Source organism: Perognathus longimembris, chromosome 6 (assembly GCF_023159225.1).
Source record: "Perognathus longimembris pacificus isolate PPM17 chromosome 6, ASM2315922v1, whole genome shotgun sequence".
NCBI classification, from domain to species: Eukaryota; Metazoa; Chordata; class Mammalia; order Rodentia; family Heteromyidae; genus Perognathus; species Perognathus longimembris.
Window position 1 is genome coordinate 66,434,044 of NC_063166.1, and position 24,398 is coordinate 66,458,441.

General features: G+C 51.8%; 2 protein-coding genes across 2 annotated transcripts; one reads left to right on the forward strand and one right to left on the reverse strand.

Moving 5' to 3' along the window:
- Nucleotides 1–5,935: 5,935 nt before the first annotated feature.
- On the reverse strand, nt 5,936–9,251 carry Zcchc3 (zinc finger CCHC-type containing 3). The gene has a single exon (XM_048348955.1). It carries the CDS (start codon nt 8,991–8,993, stop codon nt 7,809–7,811), a length of 1,185 nt encoding a protein of 394 aa, XP_048204912.1. The 5' UTR covers nt 8,994–9,251; the 3' UTR covers nt 5,936–7,808.
- A 4,503-nt stretch (nt 9,252–13,754) lies between these two features.
- On the forward strand, nt 13,755–23,694 carry C6H20orf96 (chromosome 6 C20orf96 homolog). Its single transcript, XM_048347447.1, has 11 exons — nt 13,755–14,014; nt 14,258–14,300; nt 14,683–14,767; nt 15,629–15,744; nt 18,667–18,825; nt 19,414–19,513; nt 21,041–21,198; nt 21,286–21,387; nt 21,550–21,636; nt 22,442–22,560; nt 23,541–23,694. The coding sequence occupies exons 1-11, from the start codon at nt 13,995–13,997 to the stop codon at nt 23,596–23,598; spliced, it is 1,047 nt and encodes a 348-aa protein (XP_048203404.1). The 5' UTR covers nt 13,755–13,994; the 3' UTR covers nt 23,599–23,694.
- The last annotated feature ends 704 nt before the right edge of the window (nt 23,695–24,398 follow it).

The following is a 24,398-nucleotide window of genomic DNA, read 5'->3' on the forward strand; positions in this document are numbered from 1 at the left end:
CTTTTTCTCTTAAAAAAATTTTTTTTTAAGGTGGGTGGGGGGAACGGGGTGGGGAGCAGGGTGGGGTAGCTCATGCCTGTAATCTCAGCTACTCAGAAGGCTGAGATCTAAGGATCATATTTCTTTTTTTTTTTTGCCAGTCCTGGGCCTTGGACTCAGGGCCTGAGCACTGTCCCTGGCTTCTTTTGCTCAAGGCTAGCACTCTGCCACTTGAGCCACAGCGCCACTTCTGGCCATTTTCTATGTATGTGGTGCTGGGGAATCAAACCTAGTGCTTCATGTATACGAGGTGAACACTTTACCACTAGGCCATATTCCCAGCCCCAGTAAGGATCATATTTCAAAGCCAGCTGGAGCAGGAAAGTCTGTGAGACTCTTATCTTCAATTAACCACCCCAGAACTGGAAGTGGAACTATGGCTCAAAGTGGTAGAGTTCTAGCCTTCAGCAAAAGAGCTCAGGGACAGCACCTAGGCCCTGAGTTCGAGCCCCTAGGGAAAAAAAAGTGGTTGAGCACTAGCCTTGAGGAAGATGTGCTCAGGGACAGCACCCAGGCCTTATTTCAAGCTCCATGATGGACCAAAACATAAACAAACATGGATTCATGTTTGATGTAGATACAGATGGTTAGATATGGAAATGCAGATATAGTTTATACACTCAGATCTGTTTTTTTCTTAAAGGCTCTGACTCCTAAGCAACTGTGACACTAGTAGCAATGAATACGCTTAGTGCTCAAAACTTGGTCTCCTCTTTCTCAAAACAAGGAATCAGATATGAGAAATGTCTGGCTCTGGCACTGGGGCAGGAAATACAAAAGCTATACCTCGACCACTTTACAGTGCTAGAAAATAAGGAAGTGCTTGATAATAATGAGAAAAACCCTACTACACAAAGATGGGGAGGGGGTGGCAACAGGAGCCAACTGAAAGTTCCCAAAGGCCAAAGCTAAAACAATCTGAGCAATTGATAAAATTAAGTAGTGTTTCATAATAACTTAGAAAATGTAATAATTATCCACGTGTCCATACTGGTGTAAATGATGGAATAAAAGAAGAGAAATCTTCAGTGCATAAAAATTCTAAGTAATTATGTAGCTCCGCTTAAGGAAGTGAAGGAGTTTAACTTCCCATTAAATGTGGGTTCAGTGTAGTGATTTCCTTCCAAAGAGTACAGGGGTGAAAGGAGTCACTTTACCTTGGAAAGACCTGATGTCTGAGGAACTGCCACAGCCAAAAGGAGCGTAAGAAGACAACTAAATGCATGCCAGATACTGGATGATATGAAATTAACATTACTGTTCTATTAATGGCAGTGAATGTACCATAATAAAGCATGATGATGTTAATAATACTGGAAACAGGGTGGGTGAGGTATACAAGAACTTTGTATTTGCAAGTTTTTGACATCTAAAACCAGTTCTAAAAAGTTTGTTCTTCAGATAACATAAGGTTTTGTTGTTTTTTGTTTTTTTTTTTTGGTGTGCTCTTCCTGGGACTTGAACTCAGGGCCTGGGCACTGTTCTTGAGTTTTTTCGCTCAAGGAAATTGGGTTATCACTTGAGCCACAGCGCCACGTTGTTTGTTTGTTTTTGGGTGGTTAATCTAAGAAAGAGTCTGAGACTCCTGCCTTGGCTGGCTCTGATCTGAGATTCTAGGATCTCAGCTTCCTGAGAAGTTAGGTTTACAGGTGTGAGCCCCCAGGCGCCCAGCATTTGCTCTTCTTATATAAGCCAACCAAGATTACACAGACTGAAAGTAACAGAGGCGTTGCTGCTAGTTCCTTCTAATTTGGAGAATTCCTGAAGAAAAAGAAGAAAAAAGAAAAAAAAAATTGACTCCTGATCCTACATTGAAGGTAAATGGAGCGTAGCATCGAAGCTCATTGGTGGAGTCCCTGGGCTGAGGGCGGGGCTCCAAGCCTGGAGACCTGTCGATTGGTTAGCCGAGATGGAGCTTGGAAGCCCATTGGTTGTGCCGCTGGGGGATGGTGTGATGGAGAGCCGAGGGCAGCGAAGTCGGTTTCCATGGCAACCGAAGCTTGAAAGAGCCGCTCCGAGTTCCGCGCTCGCCCCAACTCCTCCTTCCAGAGGGGGCAGGGCGGCCTGGATTTGAGAGCCGGTGGGAGAGGATTGGGGGCTGGGAACTAAGGGAGCAGGGCCTTCCCCGGACTCAATCAATACATCCTGGCTACGTGTGCAGTGGGTTCCACGAGCTGGGTCGCGGGCTCACCCTAAAAAAGAAAAAGTCCGCCAAACCGAAAGGCCTGGGAGGGGCGAGAAAAATGTAATTCCATCTTCCCTTAACCTCCCCACTGGTAACACTGGAGCACAAAGCCGAGCACCTCGTGGGAGTCAGGACTTCATGTGAGAAATAAACGGAGAAGGGAGGCAAGGAGGGAGGGAGGAAAGAGGAGGTGAGGACGACGTGAGACCCAGGGCCTGTCCTTTGGGGCTAGAACCCCAATTAACCCCAAGATCAATGACAGCCTTGGATGTAGGGGCTTGGGGGGGGGGGCTGCACAGGCACTGCAATAAGGGCATGAAGGCCAGTGGTTCCTTTTGTCTCTCCAGTATTACTTAGGAGACTTGTCTACAATAAAACTCCTTTTTTAGGCGCCCAGTGGCTCAATGCCTGTAATTCTAGATACCCAGGCTGAGATCTGAGATCTGAGGAATGAGGTTCAAAGGCAGCCCAGGCAGGAAAGTCTGTTGAGACTCTTATCGCCAATTAACCACAAAAAAGTTGGAAGTGGAGCTGTGACTCAAGTGGACAGAGTGCTAGTTTTTATTTAATTTTATTTTTGCCAGTCCTGGGCCTTGGACTCAGGTCCTGAGCACTGTCCCTGGCTTCTCTTTGCTCAAGGCTAGCTCTCTACCTCTTGAGCCACAACGCCACTTTTGGCTGTTTTCTATATATGTGGTGCTGAGGAATCAAACCCAGGGCTAGATGTATATGAGGCAAGCACTCTACCACTAGGCCATATTCCCAGGCCTAGAGTGCTAGTTTTGAGCAAAAAAAGTAAAAAATAAAAAGCTCGGGGGCATCATGGGTTCAAGCCCCAGGACCTGCATATAAATAAAACAAAACTTCCTCCTTGGCTTCAAATCAAGCTGGCTCCTTGGCTTCAAATCAAGCTGGCTGTGTCATTTACGTGCTGCCATGGCTTTAACTCTTGAATTTTATTGTTGTTGTTGGTTGTGGGGCTCGAACTCAGAATCTGGGCAGTAGTCCCTGTGCTCTTTTTTGCTCAAGGCTAGTGCTCTACCACTTTGAGCCACAGCGCCACTTTTGGTTTTTTGGTGGTTAATTTGAGATAAGAGTCTCATAGCTTTCATGCCTGGACTGGCTTTGAACCATGATTCTCAGATCTCAGCCTCCTGAGTAGCTAGGCATGAGTCACCAGTGCCTGGCTTTTTTTCTTTTTTGCCTGTTCTGGGGCTTGAACTCAGGGCCAGAGCACTGTCACTGGCTTCTTTTTGCTCAAGGCTAATAGCACTCTGCCAACTTGAGCCACAGCACCACTTCTGGCATTTTCTATATATGTGGTGCTGGGGAATTGAACCCAGGGCTTCATTATATGAGGCAAGCACTCTTGCCACTAGACCATATTCCCAGCCCTTAAAAAAAAAATTACAGCCATATGAGTTGAGCTCAGGGCCTGGGCACTGTCACTGAGCACCCTACCACTTAAGCCACAGCTCCATTTTTTATTTTTTTACTTTATCTCCCTAATTGAAGAGTCATACAGACTTTGGTGTCTGGGTTGACTTTGAGCCTGGATCCTCAGATCTCAGCCCCCTCAATAGCTAGGATTACAGACATGACCCACCACGGTGGAGGTGAATTTTGTTGAGGCAGTCACAATAACTGCTCACCTGGCTTCTAAGTGACAATGGTCCAACCTCTGCCTTACAAGTTGTCTGGGGCCTTAAGTTTGAGCCACCATGCCCTGCTCTATATTTTTCTTTTGCTGCTTCTCATACTCCATGGTTAGCTATTTGCATGAGTAGAATTAGGAGTCCCGGGGACTTGACTCTTCTATTCACTAGGAATGTATATGTACACTTTTTGTGGTACTGGAGTTTGTACTCAGGGTCTCATGCTCGCTAGCACAGTGCTTTACCACCATGCTATGCCACCAACCCCTTTCCCTTTATTTTTGACATTTTTGTGATGGGAAGCCTGGGCCATGATGCTATTTACACTTCTTGAGGCAGATGGGTTGATTGGCATGTACCACCATGCCCAGATTTTTCTGATGAGATGGAATCTAGTAAACTTTTTGTCTTAAAACCAGCTAGCCTAGGCTGGGAATGTAGCTTAGAGGTAGAGTGCTTGCCTAGCATTCATGAAGCCCTGGGTTCAATTCCCCAGCACTACATAAAAAGTTGGAAGTGGTGCTGTGGCTCAAGTGGTAGAATGCTAGCCCTGAGCAAAAGAAGCTTAGGGACAGTGTCCTGGCCCTCAGTTCAAGCCCTAGGACTGGCAAAAAACAAAACAAAACACAAAAATACCTACATAGGATTGGGTAATTACCAAAGGTGTTAAAAAAATGGGAGTGGAACATGGTGCTGATGGCTCATGCCTGTAATCCTAGCTACTCAGGAGGCTGAGATCTAAGGATCATGGTTCAAAGCCAGCCTGGCAGGAAAGTCTGTGAGATTATCTCCATTGGAAATGGAACTCTGGCTCAAAGTGGTAAAACACTAGTCTTGAGAAAAAGAGTTCAGGGACTGTGCCCAGACCTTGAGTTCAAGCCCACAGCCAACAACAATAAAAAGTGTAGAAAGGCCTGCCTGGAGAGTAACCATTCTTTTTTAGTTTTTCTTTTTTTGCTGTTCCTGGAGCTTGAACTCAGCCTGAGTGCTGTCTCTGTCTGGGCTACCATTTGAGCTACAGCTCCATTTTTTGCTTTTTGTGGTTAATTGGACATTAAGAGTACCCCAGCTGGTAGATCAATCCTCAGAACTCAGCTTAAGTTGCTAGCATTACAGGCATAAGCAAACTGCCTGGGCATCATTCTTATATATGGCTGATGAGCTCTGTATCATACCTTTCTGGCCACTCCTCTAATCATATCTGTGACCCTGGAGAGCCAGAACGCAGTGTGCTCTGTCTTCCCCTGGATCTTCCTCATGTGTGTTTCTTGCCCACAGCTTCTCTAGGGAAAGCTTTGCTTCAGGCATTGTATACTGGTGTTTTCTGCAGAATCGCCTGCTTTCTTACCCATCTCCCACTACAAGTGCACTCTTGTTCATGGTAGATAAGCAAAGTACTTAGCATGGGCCTGGCTCCCACAGCCTGCAGATTTGTAGCTTAAGAATTAATCAGCCAGTCTGCGAAGACCTCTGCACATTCTCGGAAGAGTCCATCCACAGTTAGGAGTTGTATGTAACTTGGGGGCTGCATATTCAGAGGAAACTGGGGGAGGTGTGATTTGCTCTGCCCTGGGCTCTGTCCTCTGACAGCCAAGCAGGGGGCCCCTGTGGGGGGATGGGCAGGGAAACATTTTTTTCCTTTGCTGCTCCCTGAGTGGGGGAGGAGCAGGAGAGGGAAGGTTTCTTCCACCAAGTGTCTTGGCAAGTTGCCCACTAGGAGGAAGGGGGTAGGGAACAGTGAAAGCAGGCTTTCTCCCAGCAGGCTGCTGGCCTCCAGCCCTAGCAGAGGGAGGGAATCTGTTGGAGGATGGGGAAAGATGGGAGGAACCCAGGAGGCTTAGGTTTGGTACTTTGGGACGCTGGAAGGACTAAACTGACTCTGAAAGGCAACTCTAATTTAGCTGTGGAAGTAAGTCTTAAATCACCCAGATTTTTTTTTAAAGTCATACTAGGGTTGGAACTCAGCTTAGGCTTGCTGCCACCATAGCCAGTGCCTGGCCTTTGTTGGAAACTTATAAAACTCAGGACCAGAGGGTTCTCGGGGTCTGCAGAACACTGGGCCAAACTTAGCTTATTGTGAGTGGTGGTACATGCCTGCAATCTCAGCATCCAGGGAGCTGAGGCAGAATCATGGATTTCCAGGCCAACTAGTGGGAGAGAACAAAGTACTCTTAAGGGTGAGCTAAGTGATTGTAATGCAGTATAGGTAACAACTCCTCCAGAGCCTAGCACACAGCACAGCAGGTGTTAAGTGCTGCCTGCAGGGTGGGAAAGGTTATTTGCAGGGCAAACAAATGGATTGTAGGGACTGGCTAGGAACTAAGCACTGGATAACAGTGCATTTAACACTTTCAAAGAAAAGGCACTGCATTTGCAATACAAAAGATAAATATTTATTCAGAACAAAACTTTTTTTAAACAAGTGATTTTACATTCTAAGCCACAGGGAAAATAGCAAAAACATACAGAAAAACTAGAAGAAAAGCAGTGTACTGTCTTTTCTACTTTAACTTGGTAATGGAGCTGACCCAGGTCTCTCGCTTGGCCCATTTCCTAAGTACAGTTCACTCCTGATTTTGGGTGAAGCACCCTCCTCCCGGGAGTGGAGGTTGTGCAGGAAGTAGTGGAGGTTGTGCAGGAAGTAGCGGTGCTCCGCCAGGGTTCTGAGCTGTCCAGGTTCAGGTGGGATGTTAGTGAACCTTTGTTACTTTCTCTAGCTCAGGGGCACTTCCATGTTCACTGGTGGCAGTGAACGGAAAAGAGGATAGCCTCTAAAGGACCTGGCACACGGTATTTCCGGGAACAGTGGAGTCAGTTGCTTGGTCCTTAGCTTCCCCAGTATTTAGAAGCTCCTGCCAAACTTTTCTGTTCCTTTGCAGGTGGTTTCTCAGTTCTGCTCTGTGAGCACACGGTGGAGCAATCAGACCTGGGCTGGCAAGTGTTGAGGAACTTGTTGTGAAGTGTGAGAGGTAGTGTGATGAGCACCGAGCACCGGGTTCGGGTCAAGGAACTCTACCATGGGCTAGCTCTGGCACCAGATGGGATGTGCGACTTTGACCCAGTGATTTAATCTCTCTACATCAGCTTCATCTGCTGGAAAAACCAAGGAACTGGGGGAAAAGACAAAGGGACTGGGGTAAACCGCCTTTCAAAGGGCTTTTCCAGCAGGAACAATTCTAGATTCCATAATTCTATGAAAAATGGCTTAAGTCATCAGAGCTGTCCGGGTCCGTGCACTTTTAGACCATAAGAGAGGCCCTTAGCCACCAACTCAGAGCTTATTGATTCAGATTATATATACACTTCGAACAACACCGGTTTCACAAATTTTCAGACCACGTAGATTGGAAGCAGCAAATTAAAAGGGGATGGGGAAGAGCTGCAGAAAGGTAGACACTCTTTGACAGAAGCCACACCAACAATGTTTTCAATTCAACTAACACTGACAGAGTGCCTACCACGTGCTAAGCCCCTGCACCTGGCTGGCACTGGGGCAGAAATGAACCAGGCAGCCCTACAGGGTGAAACCTGGGAAGGAAACGACTTAAGGGAAAGGTGAGGTAGGGCGGGGTGGGGGGAAAGTACAAGAAAAACAAACCCCAAACAGTACAAAACCCCCAAATATAAAAACGAAAAAAATTTTAAAAAGTTTTAAAAAAAGGGGAGGGGCAACATCATCTGCTCACTACAGTGCTGGACAGTCCCTTACTGGCGGGCGAGGCTCACCAATTCAGAAAGGGCTGAAATGGAGTAAACTTGGTCGAAGAAGGCAAGAGACAAAAATGTCTCTGTGGTTAAATTTTCAAAAGATCTCTCTTCCAAAACCGTTAAAAAAATGCTTTTCAAAAAACTTTTGGCACTTAAGAGGGGTAACGCTGGCTGTGTGTTCACCCTGGCTGAGAGGCAGGCGGCGAGGGGGTTGGGGGTGTTCAGTGCCCGGCCAAGCCTGTGAGCTGACCTGCCACAGAGTTGTGAACCGCTTTGGGACACTGGGCAAAAGCGTGTCCTCGCTTGCCACAGAGGTTGCACACTATGCCCTTCCGGCAGTACGGGCTCAGGTGGCCTTCCTCCCCGCACCTGAAACACTTGTCCTGGGTGCAGGTGCCGCTCATGTGGGTCCGGGAACCACACTTGAAGCACGTCTTGGGCTGCCCCTTGTACCAGCTGTAGCCCCTCTCGGCCCCCAGGAAGAAGGCCCCCGGCAGGTGGCACACGCCTCCCTCCCCCTGGCGCAACTCGATCTCGCACTTGTACTCCCCGGTCCAGATCCCAAACCTGTCCGTCACTTTCACGGGCACGGCCAGCACGTCGCAGTGGCGCTTGAGCCAGGTCACGATGTCCTCCACGTCCACGGTCTCGTTCCGGAAGAGGATGAAGAGCGTCTTCAAGCTGGACTTGCTCCGCCCGAGCACCACGAAGTTGTCCCAGCAGTCCTCCAGCTCGCGCTTCTCCTCGTACACGCGGAGGAACAGGGCCAGCTTCTCGGCGGAGCGGAAGCTCACGTCGAACTCGCGGCTGCCGGGGATCTGGATGACGGCGTAGATGTCATCGGGCTCCATGCCGATGGAGCGCAGGATGAGCGCGCCCACCACGAAGTCCCGCGTCGGGCAGGCGCTCTCGTCGCCCTGGAAGCAGATGCGCACGAGGAAGCGGCCCTTGCCGGGGCCCGCCGCCCCTTCCTCCAGGAGCGGCCGCTCGGCCGCGTCCTCCGACACCCCGGCCATGGCTGCGGCCGCCCCGGCCTCCGCCTTCTTCCGGCGGCCCACCTCAGCCGCGGCCTTCTTCTGGCGCGCGTCCGCCGCCTCGCCGGCCGGGTCTCTCCGGCGGCCTTTCAGGTCCCCGCGGCCGGCCGGGGGAAAGTCGTTGAGGCCCGCCGCCGCCAGGCCGGCCGGGACGCCGAGGCCGCTGCCCACGCCGCCGCCACAGTCCTCCTCCCGCCGCCGCGCCTCGCGGAAGTCGCCCTTCTTCTCCGCTAGGTTCTTTACCACCTGGGCCCAGCCCATCTTTTCGCGGGTGCCCTCGGCGTCCTCGCTCCGGGCCGCCGGGCGCGTGAGGGGCAGGAGCTGAGGACGGCTGCGCTTCCTGTCCTCCTCCATGCCGCTGCCGGTGGCCATTTTACCTCTTTCCCGTCATCCTCCACTCGCGCTCGCCGCCAAAGTGCGCCCATCGCGCGCGCGCGCGCCCCCGCCGGGGTCGTGGGGGGTCTGGGGGGTGTGCGTGCCTGCGTGCGTGCGAGCGTGCGGGTGGGAGTCTCGGAAACCCGAAGCCGCGCTCCCTCCGTGCCCCCCGCGGCGTAGCTCTCCCGCGGCGCACATTGGCCAGCGCCTGCCCGGGGCGCTGCGGGCGGCCCCGCCCCTTCTCTCGAGACGCCCCGCCCCTCCACCGTCAATTCCACCCCTCCCCCTCCTCCCTGCAGCCCCGCCCCCACTTTCCAGGCTACCCCCCCCCACCAGCCAATTTCCCGCCCCTCGGTCCTCCCGCGCCTCCAACCTCGCGCCCGCCTCCCCCGGCACCCCCTCCTCCCCGCCCCCCTTTCCCGCCGCATCCCGGCGGCTACCGGCCGCCCCTTCCCGCCCGCCCAGCTTCCTTCCTCGCACTCCGCGAGAGCTGCCCGGCGGGCGCCATGCAGCGCCCACGGCCGGGGGCTGGGAGGCGTCGGGGGTCGGCGGGAGGCCGTCTCCGCCCGCGCTCCGGGCGGGGTCCCCGGGCGCAGCAGCGCGCGCTGGCACCGCCCTGCCGCCTGCCGGGTCGCGGTGGGGCCAGTCCCGAACGGAAAAGTGGAAGGAACGGTTTAACACGTAGGTTTTTGCCCCTTAAACCTTTTACCATTAAAAATTTGCTGTCTCCAATCCCAGTACGCTTCTGTCCATTGCGTGCGTGTGCGCGCGCGTGTGTCCGTGTGTGTGCTCAAGGCCAGTGCCCTACCATTTGAGCCACAGCTCCACTTGCGACTTTTTGGGTGGTTAATTGGAACTAAGAGTCTCAAGGATTTCACTGCCTGGGCTGGCTTCGAACCGGGATCCTCGGATCTCAGCCTGCTGGTTTGCTAGGATGACAAGCTTGCGCCCGGTTTGTCCATTACTTGTGGATCTGTTTCCAAGTAAGTTACGTGGCAGTGCTTTAATGCTTTGAAAACCTCTATAGCTGGCCCGAGTGGCTCACGCCGGTAACTACAGTGGAGGCTGAGATTGGAGGAAGATCCCTGGGGCAGACAGATCCGTGAGGCTCTTAATCTCCAATCCACCAGCAAAAAGCTGGAAGTGGTAGGTGTTCCTCCAGTGGGAGAGTCCCAGCCTTGGGTGGAGGGGAAGAGAGCACACGAGGGCCTAAGTATCAGCCAGTATCAGCCCCCAAAAGAAAAGAAAACACTGCTATGGTACTTATGAATATGAATACAAATCAGCAGGTTGCTGGTTTTATCCCTGGAGTCTTCCTTTCCAATAAAATTCTCCCCCCCTGTAGCACACAGGAAAAAAATGTCCTCCTCTACAAACGGGGGGGGGGGGGCGGGAGGCGGAGTTGGGAGATTGGTTAAGTCCTGAAGTGGTAATAGGGAGGCGCTCACCTTAGGAAGCTTTTTTGCTTCGTGCACTTTGCTTCTGACATTGTTTACAGACACTACAGGAACCCGTGTTAACCATGCAGTGCTAGGCATAGCCCACACTAATTAGCGTGGCTGTCTCCGGATTCCCAAGTGAATGGGTTTAACACCCCCCACCCCCCATGTCTGTTCATTTCAAGGGGTCCTCAGTAGCTTTGCAGGCCTTAAGTTTTGAGACAGGGTCTCACTATAATAGCCCAAGTTGATCTCAAACTTTCCATCCTCCTGGCTCAGTTTTCCCAGGGTCACAGTTATGCATCAGCCTGGCTTAACCTTCTCAGCTATCCTTCCTGCCTCTCTCCCTCCCTTCCTCTCTCCCTCCCTTCCCTTCTCCTCCTTCCCCTTCCCTTCCTTTGTTTTCTTCTTTCTTTCTCTTTCTTTCTTTCTTTCTTTCTTTCTTTCTTTCTTTCTTTCTTTCTTTCTCTTTCTTTCTTTCTTTCTTTCTTTCTTTCTTTCTTTCTTTCTTTCTCTCTCTCTTTCTTTCTCTTTCCCTTCTCTCCTTTCTTGGTCCTTCCTTTCCTTCCTTCCTCTCTCCTTCCCATCTCCCTCCCTCTCTTTTTTTCTTGCTGGTCTTGGGGCTTGAACTTGAGGTCTGGATGCTGTCCCTGAGAGTTGTTTCCCCCCCCCCCCCCCCCTCTCAAGGCAAGTGCTCTACCACTTGAACTACAGCTCCATCCATTTCTAACTTTTTGGTAGTGAACTGGAGATAAGTGTCTCATGAACTTGCTTGGATTGGCTTCAAACTGCACTCCTCCATGTCAGCTTTCTGAAATAGTTACAATTACAGGGATGAGCCACAGGCACCTGGCTCCCATCCTGTGTGGGTAAGTGCGTGCGTGCATGTGGGACTGTTTGTGCAACTGTGTGTGCTTTCATACTGATATTAGGGCTTGAACTCAAGGTCTTGTGTTCTTGTTAGGCTTTTTCCTTCAAGGCTGTTGCTCTACCACTTAAGCCATGTCTCCACAGCTGGCTTTTTGATGGTTAATTGGAGATAGCGTCTCAGAGATTTGCCTGCTGCGTCTACCTCCAAACCAAGATCCTCAGATCCCTTAGATTACGGCTTTCTGAGTAGCTGGGATTACAGGCATGAGCCATGGTGCCCAGCTCCTAACTTGTTTTTGAGAAAGGGTTTTGGCCTTGAAACATGATCCTTCTGTTTTTGCCTCCTGAGTAGCTGGAATAAGAGATGTGCCCCATCATGCCTTTTTGTTTGTTGCTGTCTGTGTTTTTGGTGCTGGTCCTGGGGCTTGAACTCAGGGCCTAGGTGTTGTTCCTGAGCCTTTTTGTGCTCAAGACTAGCGCTCTATCACTTGAGCCATAGCTCCACTTCCAGCTTTTGAGTGGTTAATTGGAGATAAGAGTCTCATGGGGACTTCTCTGCCTATGCTGGCTTGCTGGCTTTGAACTGCAATCCTCAGATCTCAGCCTCCTAAGAAGCTAGGATTGCAGGTGTGAGCCTCTAGTGTCCAACTATCTCTGAGCTCTTTTGCTCAAGGCTAGTCCTCTACAGCCACAGTACCACTTCTGATTTTCTGGTGGTTAATTGGAGGCAAGAGTCTCACAGACTATCCTGCCAATGCTGGCTTTGAACTGTGTGCCTCTTGAGTAGCTGAAATTACAGGTGTGAGCCACTGACACCTGCCTCTATGTGTTTTGAAAGGTAGATAAAGCTAGGAGCTTTGTCCTAGTATTTTTTTTTCTTTGCCAGTCCTGGGGGGCTTGGACTCAGGGCCTGAGCACTGTCCCTGGCTTCTTTTTGCTTGAGGCTAGCACTCTACCACTTGAGCCACAGCACCACTTCTGGCTTTTTTTGTTTGTTCATGTGTTGCTGAGGAATCAAAGACAGGGCTTCATGTATGCAAGGTAAAAGCACTCTACCGCTAAGCCATATTCCCAACCCAGTCCTAGTATTTTTTTTTTTTTTTTTTTTTGCCAGTCCTGGGGCGTAGACTCAGGGCCTGAGCACTGCCCCTGGCTTCTTTTTGCTCAAGGCTAGCACTCTACCTCTGGAGCCACAGCGCCACTTCCAGCTTTTTTCTATATATGTGGTGCTGAGCAATCGAACCCAGGGCTTCATGTATACGACGCAAGCACTTTACCACTAGGCCATATTCCCAGCCCCCAGTCCTAGTATTTTATAGTAATATCGCCCTGTTGAAGTTTAAGCGATTTCAATTCGTTTGCTCCCTTCCAATTGCTTTTGAAATGGGAATGTACTTTAAAATCTCTTCTGCATCTAACAAACCTACTGTGTCTAGAGAGCAGTGGAGTGGGGGTGGTGGTAGTATAGAGTAGCAGTGGTAATGTACTCTGTGAAGTATGCAGTCAGGACCTGTGGCTAGATTTGTGTGGGAGGGGGACTAGGTTTTTAAGGATGACTCTGAGAAGAGAACTTCCGTTTTGAATGGGAGACTATTTTTTTTTTTTTTTTTTGCCAGTCCTGGGCCTTGGACTCAGGGCCTGAGCACTGTCCCTGGCTTCTTTTTGCTCAAGGCTAGCACTCTGCCACTTGAGCCACAGCACTTCTGGCCTTTTCTATATATGTGGTGCTGGGGAATTGAACCTAGGGCTTCATGTATGGGAGGCAAGCACTCTTGCACTAGGCCATATTCCCAGCCCCGGAAAAGACTATTTCTGAGGAAAAAGCACCATACAGAGTTGCCTATTGGGCACCTAAGTGGAGATTTTTCAGTAGCCAGCTGGGTGTATATGGCTATAATTGAAGGGAGAGGTCTGGACTAGAGATAAGAATCTGGGTGGCAGGTGGGCACAGATGACATCCCAAGCCATGAGGCCTGAAGGGAGGATGCGTGGAGAAAGAACAGACAAAGAAAAAGAGAAGAGGGCCAGGACTGAGCCCTGGGACAGTCAACAATAAAGGGAGAAGAAGGTTGAGCAGCAGTGGCTCAGGCCTGCACTCCTAGCTATTCAGGAGGCTGCCATCTGAGGATGGAGGTTCAAAGCCAGCCTAGGCAGGAAAGACCCTGAGACACTTTATCTCCAATAAACTACCAAAAAGCTGGAAATGGAGCCGTGGCTCAAGTGGTAGTGCACTGGCCTTGAGCACAAATTCTCAGGGTCAGCCCTCAGGTCCTGAGTTCAAGTCCCAGGACACACACACACACACACACACACACGGACGGGGAGAGGAAGAAGAGGAACCTGTAAGGGAGGCTGAAAATCAGGTGGGAGGCTACTCAAGGGAGAAATGCAAGCCTTCAGCATCTTGGCGAGGACCCCCCCTCCCCCCTAGAACCCTGGAAAACCGGGCTGGGCCTGGGGCGCGTGCAGCACCTAGCCTGAGGAGATTTGTCCCCCCCGGCGCTCCGTAGTCAGGCGTCTCGTTTCCATGGAGACCGAGAACTGGGAGCGCGCCCCGGGTCCTAGCGGGGAAGTTTGAACGTCTCCGGTAACCGTTCGACCCTCTCGGAGGCGAGGAAGCCGGAGAAGACAAGCGGGAGTATCCGAAGGCCAGGGCCTTGCGGACTGACGACTTTTCCGTGTTTTCCTAATGGCGAACCTCTCCCGGGCGTAAGTGGGGAGGTGGGTGGGGGTGACTGCACATGCGTACTTGTTTGCTTCCCCGGGCAGCAGCCCCGCCCTCCCGTCACTCACAGCCTTGTGGCCCCGCCCCCTTGGCCCACACCCCCGGAGGCTCCAACTCCCAGGTTCGCTGCTGGAAGCAATTTGGGCCTGGAATGATGGAAGCCTTCCCCATCCCCCACCCCCTACCCCCACCCCCCATTCCGGGCCAAATATCTCATCTCTTTACAGAAATAGCCGCTCCGGAACGCTGTCCACCATCCACAGGTTCCAGGTGAGTCCAGGAGGGTTTGGGCAGGGTGTGTGTGTTAGACTGTAAAGGCATGTGGGGTGGTCTCCTGAGCTCCAGACTGAGTTTCCTGAGGCTGAGTGTTGGGTCCTTCTTTGGTCTGCTGTTCTCAGCACCTTACCGAGGAGGTGGATTTCCTTAAGAAATTCTGGTTGGCTGATTTAAAAGAAAAGCCACAGCCAACATTTGTGGATTCCCTTATCACATGCGTTAACTCAGTTAGACTGGGTTACAAGAGCCACCTTATAGATGAGAAAATAGAGGCGCAGAGAGCTGAAGACATTTGCTTCAGGTCTCAGGTATCTGAGAAGGTTGAATGCATCATACCGTGTGACTGTGTCCCTGGTTGGATTATGTTTCCCTGTAGCATTCCAATCAGAAACTGAAGCAATGGATTCTGCCCCCTCTCCACCGAACTGTCAGCCATAGCAAAAGCAAAATGAAGTCTTCAGGTAGAGTACAGCAAGGTAGGCAGAGGTGTAAGTGTTTAGGACCAGCTAAAGTACTTCTCATTGAGGATGTAGCTGGTACTATTACAAACATCTTGAGGTATAGTGCCTTTTATTTTTTTTTAGTAATAGGGTTCGAATTCAGGGTGTTGCACTTGCCAGACAAAAGGTCTACCACTTGAGCCATGCCCTTAGCCCTTGCGGCTTTAATTCTGATTTTTCAGATATAGTCTGAAAACCTCCTCTTCCTCACTTCCCTGCAGGCCAGCCTGGGCCCTCCATCCTCTAGTTCTGCCTCCCTTCTAGCTGGGATTACAGGTGGTACCATCATACTGGGCCTCATGGTGACCTCTTGCCCTTTTCTCACTTTTTTATCTGACCTTCCTATCTGTCAGGTTGGGAGAGCAGAGATTTGGACTTGGGCTACTAGTCTCTGGTTCTCTTGCGGCCCCCAGTTATGTCAGTGATTTGCAGGACATTAACAGTAAGAGTTCTGGATTCTTCTAGCCAGGCATTGGGGGGGGGGGGAGAGGGTCTGTTTGGTTTATCTTAGCATTTCCATTAAGGCTTTGAAGTTTCCTCCTGCTCTCTGCTCATTCCCATGGTAACTACTTTCCCTTGGGCATGCCCTGGCCTGTAGCAAGGCCTAGAGGGGACCTGGGAGCTTCTTGGCAGGTAGACATTTCATCATGTGATGACATCACACCTTAAGGCTGTGAGTAGGTGGAGCTGGGCCCCCTCTCTGCACTTTTCACCCTCTCTCCGCCCTCTTCCATCTCTTCACAGTGAAGCCCTCCAAGGCTGCCATGCTGTCAACAAGCCAGCTGAAGCCCTCCAAGACTGCCATGCTGTCAAGAAGCCAGCTGAAGCCCTCCAAGATTGCCATGCTGTCAACAAGCCAGCTGATGACCTTATCCGAAACGCAGGGAAGGGAGCAGCTCCACACAGGGATGATCCAGGCCAGACTCCGGTTAATGCGGGTGGGTGGAGCTTCTTCCCCAATCCTAGGGACTGAGAACAGGGCAGGCACCTAGTTCTCTGCACTGAGCACTTCCCGGGGCTCCAGTCTCTACTCATTTTTTCCTCACAGCAACCCCATGGGTGTACTTACCATTTCTATTTTACAGATGGGGAAACTGAGGTGCAGGGACATGCAGCAGGCTTGTGTGGAGACCCAGGTTCAAGGGTTTGCTGCTGTTTAGACTCAGGCTGGCCTTGAGCACTTGGATCCTTTTGTCTCAGCCTTTTTTTTTGCCAGTCCTGGGCCTTGAACTCAGGGCCTGAGCACTGTCCCTGGCTGCTTTTTGCTCAAGGCTAGCACTCTGTCACTTGAACCACAGCACCACTTCTGGCCATTTTCTTCTTCTTCTTTTTTTTTCTCTTTCTAATGGCCATTTCCTATATATGTGGTGCTTCATGTATATGAGGCAAGCGCTCTACCACTAGGGCATATTCCTAGCCCCTGTCTCAGCCTCTTGAGAGTGACCTTGGGCAGCACTGGACCACTGGAGAGTTTGGAGTAGAGCAGGGATACGGTGGAACTTAAGTTTCGGCAGCAGTCCTCCAGCTGCCTCTGCCTTGCAAGAAGGAAAGAGGGAAACTATCCCGTTGGTTGTTGGAGATGGAGGATTTCAGCTCTATCAGTCTCAGGACAATGATTTAGTCCATCTGTGCTTCTGCAGCGAGAGCCTTGCCTCGCCTTTGCCTGGCACTGTGCCTGGTACTGAGGAACAGCTCTACGAGGCACTCGGAGCTCATGCAGTATGTAACTTACACTTTTTTTTTTTGGTCAGTTTTGGGGCTTGAACTCAGGGCCTGGGCACTGTCTCTAAGACTCTTTGTGCTCAAGGCTAGCACTTTACCACTTGAGTCACAGAGCCACTTTTGGTTTTTGAGAGGTTAATTGGAGATAAGAGTCTCATGGACTTTTTCACCCACGTTGGTTTTCAACTACGATCTTCAGATCTCAGCCTCCTGAGTAGCTGGAATTACAGAGGGTGAGCCAACAGCACCTAGCACACACACGAATACACACACACACACACACACACACACACACGTAATCTAATGGAAAACCTGCCAAGCAGAGAGGACCCAGGCAGAAAGGAACTCAACCTCTCCTGGACCCACACAGGAAACAAGCAAGCTCATCATAAGAAAAACGCTCAGGTTAGGCATGAAGTCCTAGGAGGACAGTAAGCTGGGAAAGGGGTTGTAATTGCATGACTGTGGATGGAGGAAAGGATGCAGAAGGAAGCAAGTCAGAGCGTGGCCACTGAATCGTTTCTCCCAGTCATGTGGGAGTGGGATGTGATAACAGTCACTATTCCTGGTACTGCCCAGCAAGGCAAGCTTCGTGAGCCCAGGGCTTGGTCATTTCTTTCTTCACAAGCTGTTTCTGCTTATTTTTATCTAGGGACAGGGAGGTAAGATAGTGGGTGGGGTGGCCAGAAGCCCAGACCTGGATGCTAACAGCCCCACCATGTGTGACCTTGGCTAATAATAGTGCCCACCTCCTCGGGCATGGTGCTGGACACAAGTCAGCACTCACTAAATTTGTGTCGTTCTGCAAGGGGTCTAGGAGCTAAGGGCTGGGAAAGGGTCATGTCCAGAGAAGGACAGAGGAATGAGGAGACAGAAGGAAGAAAAGAGAGCACAGTTAGGCCAGCAAGGAAGGAAGAGCACCTGGTGCGGTACCAGTTACTGTCCATCGAGCCGCAGGGCATGAACACTGATGTGCTTGTGACTTTTTCTGTCTCTAGCAGTAGCTTTCTGAAGCAGGCATACCAATCATACGATCAGCACCCTTAGATTGAGTATTAATGGGCTCTAGGAGGTTAATGAACATCTGCGGCTTAGATAATAAATGGCGGAACTGAGATGTGAACTGAGGTGTGTGGGCCTCACACCCCAGGCACTCCATTAAGGCCGATCATTCTGATCTTGTTTTAGTATAGTGGAGAGACCCAAACTGGGGCTTAGGAGCCTGGCTTTCACCACCAGGTCTTGGCTGTGTAACACTGAGCAAGTCACTGAACCTCTCTGAACACTGCCGAGCCTCCACTTACCAGCTAGAGGATGAGCTGACCCCATGGGCTACCTGTAGAGCAAGGCCCTGTGCTTGCCTGCCGGCGTGGCACAGGCCCTCCGTAACTGTTAGGATCGGTCAGTCATGTGTACCTACTGAGTGTAACCTCCGGCCAGTCACTTAACCCCTCAGACCTCCTGTTTCCAAGCCCAGGCTGTTGTCTGATGAGACAGGATATAAGGGTCCATTCAGCCAGAAGGTGGCTGACCACCTCTGTTACTTTCTTAACCTACCTGGGGCCTTATACTAATTATCATCACCATCATCATTATTTCTACATAACACTGATTCCAAAAAACCTCTGAAAACAAGGCATATCTTTTTTTTTTTTCTCTGCCAGTCCTGGGGCTTGAACTCAGAGCCTGGACACTGTCCCTGAACTCCTTTTGCTCAAGGCTACCCCTTGAGCCACAGTGCCTCTTCTGCCTTTTTCTGTGATTAGTTGAAGGTAAAAGTCTCATGGACTTTCCTGCCCAGGCTGGCTTTGAACCTCGATCCTCAGATCTCAGCCTCCTGAGTAGCTAGGATGACAGACGTGATGCCACCGGTGCCCACAGAGCTGGGCATGTCCCCCCCCCCCACATACGAACTGAGGGGGAGAGGTGCATTGCACGGGAGGGAAGCACCCATCTCCCCCCTCTTACACAGATGGTGGGGAAGGGCAGTCCTGCATTTAGGGGATACACGGGAAGCCAGGCAGGGTGGGCTGCTGGGCAGAGAGGAGCGGGTCCCCAGGCCCTGCGGAGTGGGGGGGGCTCCCCCCTCCCGCCCTGCTCTGATGCCCTCTCCCCCCACCTCGCCCTGCATCCCGCAGTCGATGGTCCGCAGCCAGCGCGCCTCCCTCAAGGAGCTCTGCAACCACGAAGCCTTCCTCTCCAAGCTCAACCAGGACCTGGTGAAGACCATCCAGGACATGGAGGACGCCACGGCCCTCAACGTGCGGGCGTTGCTGCAGCAGCAGCACGTCCTCGGGGTGAGGGCGCCGCCGCTCCGCCTCCTGCAGGCGCCCCCTCCCCCGCAACGGCGGGCCGCCGGGCTTTCCCAGCCCCCGAGCGCCCTCTCCTGGCGGCTCCCACACATGCACGCGCGGCTTCCTCGCACCTCCTAGGGTCATATATTATATAACATGCCTTGTCCCCTGGTAGGAGAGACTTGGTGACACTAGGGTAGGGGTGCGTGGGGGCTATGCCGGAGGGTGGGAACTTGGGGAGCCCAGAGGGTGTGTGTGGGTGTCTCTGATTTAGACATGGGAGCATCAGGAAGGCTTCCTGGGTTGAAATCTGCAGAGAAGGCATTCACTGGTAGAGACTGGGAAGGGTACTTGAGATCTGAGGCAAGAGGGAGCACAGTTGCCCCCGCTAGCCCCCCCCCCCCCCCGCAAAAAAAATAAATCTGCTGAGCATGGCTGAATGATAAGGTGTGAGGAACAGATGGGAGAAAGGTAAGGTTAGTCCTGGCCAGGGCAAGCAAGGCCCGGTCAGCCATGGTAAGAGGTGTCTTTTCCCCTGGGGTCAGGGCTGGCTCCGGGAGCTGGCCTGTGCTGTCCCTACCACCCTCACAGACCGTCATCGGAATCTTGGAATACTCCAATAAGAAGAGGGTACAGGAGTTGAGTTCTGAACTTCAGGAATGGGAAGAAAAGGAGGAGCACAAGATGAGCAGTAAGAAGCTTCTCATCCTTGGCCTTCAGCCTCATCATCTTCACCCTGTACCTACCCTATACCTCTCATCCCTTCCTAGCATATGGGATTGCTAGAATGCTGACTTGATGACTTACTGACGGAGCCTATGGCCATTCCCAGGTCTGCCTGCATTGAGTGAATGTGTGTGTGTGTGTGTGTGTGTTTTGCAGGGCTTGAACTCATGGCCTGGGCGCTGCCCTAAACCTCTCTGTGCTCACGGCTAGTGCTCTATCACTTGAGCCACAGTGCCACTTCAGGTTTTTTGAGTGGTTAATAATTGGAGATACAAGTCCCATGAGGGCTTTTCTGCCCAGGCTGGCTTCAAACCTTGATCCTCAGGTCTCAGCCTCCTAGAATTACAGGCATGAGCCACTGGTGCCTGGCTCCTGCCTGCATTTTTCTGGCAACGCTTGGTTATTACAACCATTTTATAGATGAGGCCAAAGCTATGGGAGGTTCTATAGCTAGGAGCCTGAATCCAGTCCCAGCCTGGACTTGCTTCATGTCAAGGCCCCTCTCAGAGTTAGGTAGCTGAGCCAGGATCCAGGTCTTGGGGCTTGTATTGTGCTGGCTATGGTTCCTTTCTCTGAGCACACTAGATGCCCCCTGAGGGGGGGGGTTATCAGCACAGATATCGGTGATCCCTTCCGATCGAGGAAGGTAACAGTACTAGAGCTTCAACTTAGGGCCTGGAGCTCTTGTGCTGGGCTGTTCCCACTCCTTACTGACATCTCCACATCTGGCTTTTGGCTGGTAAACTGGAGATAGAGTCTCTCAGGTTTGTCTCCCTGGATTGGCTTCGAACTCCCTCCCTTTCATCAGACCTCACTCTCCTGAGTAACTAGGATTATAGGTGTGAGCCACCAGCACTCAGCCAGACTTGGCCAGGGATTGATTATGTTTAGGGAGCCAGTTGTCACCCCAACTCCAGAGGGAGTGTTTGAGACTGGAGGCTGGAAAAGGGTGGTCTTGGGATCACAGGGATCACAGCCCTGGCTGGCAGAACTAGCCGGCAGGTGAGGAATCTTCCACCGGTGCCATTTCTATTGCCCAGCATTGCCTCCCCTGCAGGCCTGAGAGACTCCCTTGGGGCTTAACTTTTCACCACTTTGGGCCTGCCCCAATCAGACCCCAGTCCCTTGGCCAAGGAGGACTGGGTGTCCTGAGCCTCATGGGAAGCTAGCTCTCCCCCAACACTTTGTAGTGGTGTTACTTGGGTTTGAACTCAGGACCTGGGTGCTGTCCCCTTCACTTTTTTCCACTCGACACTGGCACCCTACTACTTGAGCCACATCTCCACTTCCAGCTTTTGGTGGTTAATTGGAGATAAGAGTTTCATGGACTTTTCCACCCATGCTGGCTTCCAACTATGATCCTCAGATCTCAGCCTCCTGAGTAGCTAGGATGACAGGCGTGAGCCACCAGCACAGTGCCCAGCTGTGAGAAGTCTCTTTGAAGAAGAAAGACCCTGCCTCCTGCCCCTCCTGTTGTGCCTTCCCTCCCCAGGCCTGGAGCAGGAGGTACAGCGGCTGAATGATGAGATCAGTGCGACCCATGAGGAGGTGAACTTCCTGAGCACGTATATGGACCACGAATACCCTGTCAAGTCAGTGCAGATTGCCGATCACATGCGCCAACTGCAGCAGGCGAAGGACCAGCAGCAGGTAGGAGAATCCTTGGCCCTGTTGCGCCAGGCCACGTGTGAGGTGGGACTTGGTGGACACCCCTACCCCCTTTCTCCTGGCCCCCAGGATGAGCTGGATAACCTCAATGAGATGCGCAAAATGATCCTGGACTCCTTGTGCAATGTGATTAGAGAGAAGCAGAAGGAGATGCTGAAGTCTCTGATGACAGTGAGTAGCCTTCTGCTGTGATGGGCCACCAGGTCCCGCGACAGCCCTGCTGTCTTCCCTGCCCATCGGCCTCCGGCGCTTCCAGACCCAATGCCCGTCTCTCCCAGGCACTGCTGCCCAGGGAGAGGCACCTGAGGGACGGACCCCCTCCTTCGTCCACAGAAAATCCAGCAGCCCTTTGAGAAACGTCTTCAGCATAAGACCCTGAATAGCCAGAACATGCAGAGACACATGGCCTTTCTCAAAGATGTGAGTAGAAAAGAGAAAAGTCGTGTGTGGGGTACCAGCTTGTCCTGAGTTAGAGCTCAGGGGCTCCCCTGCTCTGGGGCAGGCCTGCTCCTTGCCAGTATCCTTTTTTTGGTGCCAGTCCTGGGGCTTGAACTCAGGGCCTGGGCACTGTCTCTGAGTTTTTCTGCCCAAGGCTAGCTCTCTACCACTTGAGCCACAGCACCACTTCCACCTTTTTTTTTTGGTGGTTAATTGGAGATGAGTCTCATGGAGTTTTCTGCTGGGGCTGGCTTCAAACCATGATCCTCAGATCTCAGTCTCCTAAGTAGCAAGAATTACAGGCGTGAGCCACCATTTTTGTCCTCATTCATCTGGGAATAGGTTTGATGCTGGTCTGGGCCATGCCTCAGTGACCACTGTCACTGCCTGTGATCCATTAGCAATACCACAGTAACTCCCTCCCTTCGTCCCTTCTTTCTCCTTCCTGCCACTCAGTATCAGGGTTATCTGCTACCCCCTCTGGAACTGATTTTTTTCTTCATCCCATGGCATCATCAGTTCCTAGGGTGTTAGTCTCCTATAATTCTTGTAATCTGGCTCTCCCACCCCATTGGAACATGTCTTCTTCTTTCCCCATCCCCTCACCCTTGCTACTGTGAACTCTTGTCACTCACTTGACAAGCCCTGCCTTAGGCAGGGAAGCTTCCTGTCTGGAGTCCAACATATCCTAGGGCCAAAGCCCATACCCCTCCCCCATACCCTTTTGTCCTTCACTGGGGGCCTGTGGACTCATCGTGTCTCTCCTATTGTGCCTCCCCCACCTCAGTTCATTGAGGAGATGAAGAAGGAAATATCCATATTAGCAGATGAAGTGAAGGAGCCCGAGTCCCAGGTCTTGGACCCCCGAGAGATCGTTTTTGAGGATGTTCTACTTCGGAGACCCAGGTGTGTGATCTCTTCACAGCTAGCCGTGCTTGGGCTCTGGAAGGCTCTTCTCAGGGAGTGCAGCCTCATATCAGCAACAGAGCCCCATCCAGGGAGGAGCCTGGGTATTTACCTCTGCCTCACCACTGGCCAGTACATCTCTGGACCTCATTTTCCTGTGGGTTTTTTTTTTTTTTTTGGTGGTCATGATTGAACTCAGGGCCTGGGCGCTGTTCCTGCACTTTTCTGCTCAAGGTTAGTGGCTAGTGCTCTACCACTCTGGGCCACAGCTCTACTTCAGGTTTTCTGGTGGTTCTTTGGAGTTGAGTCTCTTAGCCTTTCCTACCTGGGCTGGTTTCAAACCACAATCCTTAGATCTTAGCCTCCTGAGATTATAGGTGTAAGCCACCAGCGCCTGGCTCTCATTGTCCTGTTTTGTCAGAGAGGCTGGGTTACGTGGGTCTCTAAGGACCCTTCTAGTCTCCTGATTCCATGTGTTGACCAGGTGGGCTGTTAGGGAAGGCTGGGGTCTTGAATCCAGTGATAGGGTATGGCCCAAGTGATAGAGCCCTTGGCTAGCAAAGGGAATCCCTGAGCTCATGAGAGAGGGGGGGGGGGGAGGGAGAGAGAGAAGCAGGGTGGGTGGGAAGGAGTGGGAGAAGGAGAGGAAAAAGAAAAACCCAGAGCAAGTGGTCCTGACTTCACAGAATGCCTGTCCTGAGTTTGGGACCTCAGTGTCCCCGAGGTTGAGTGTTCCCTGTTGGCCTTGGACTCCTCTCTAAGGGAACATTGGTCCTGCCAGGCGAATTTCCTTTTTTGACATTTCACTTACACATGTTGGTGTATGTGTGCAAGCATGCATGTGTATGTGTATGTGTGTATGGTTGGGTCCCTCCAGTAAACACCACTGTTGGGAGGAACTGGGGGCCCCTGTGAGAATGTGCTCCCCCTTCCCACTTGGCACTCTCCTGCCCTACACACTCCTTGCTGCTTCCCACCAGGTGCTCCCCAGACATGGCTGTCACCCTCAACATCCCCATGGAAGACCTGCTCTTCTAGGGGCGGTGCCCTCTCTTGGCTCTTCCCGGGCACCGGGGCCTTTGATTGGACTTCCAAGATCGTGTCTCCATTCTGCAGTTGCTCCTCCCTTTTCTCTCTCCCGCCCCCTTTCTGTTTATAGTTATTTTTTTCTCTTCTCTCCCTTCTTTAAAGTTGGCGTGGCTACCTGGCCCAGATGGGAATTCCCAATTGAATCCACCATTCTTTCCTGCCAAATAAAGCTGGACTTGCATTTGCATTGTGTGTGCTGTGGTGGTGATGGCTTCACAGGACCCTGATAGGAATGGATTTGACCTGAGGGTCAGGGGCAGCCACTGTGCCGGCTGCATCCAGGAGTGCCGGAGGGCCCTCCACCATCTCTGTGAACCCTCCCGGAGGAACCCAACTTTCCTTCCAATTCTGCCCAGACCAACTGAGATGGTGCCCAGGCAGGAGACTCCTTGAGATGTGTTCACCTGGGAACCAGCCATCCCTCTTCTAGGCCAGCCATTCCACTGTCCACTGCCCTTCCCCATCTACAGAGGGACATGGACCAAGCTCACACTCCAGTATCGTACACCCTTCAGAGATGTACTGCCTGGTTCCTCTTCTTCTTTTCTTTGTTGGTTATGGGGCTTGAACTCAGGGTCTGGGTGCTATCCCTGAGCTTTTGTGCTCAAGGCTAGCAGTCTACCACTTTGTGCCACAGCTCCACTTTCGGTTTTCTGGTGGTTCATTGGAGATTAGAATTTCATGGCTGGTTTTGAACCACAGTCCTCAGGTCTCAGCCTTCTGAATAACTAGGGAGCCACCAGTGCCTG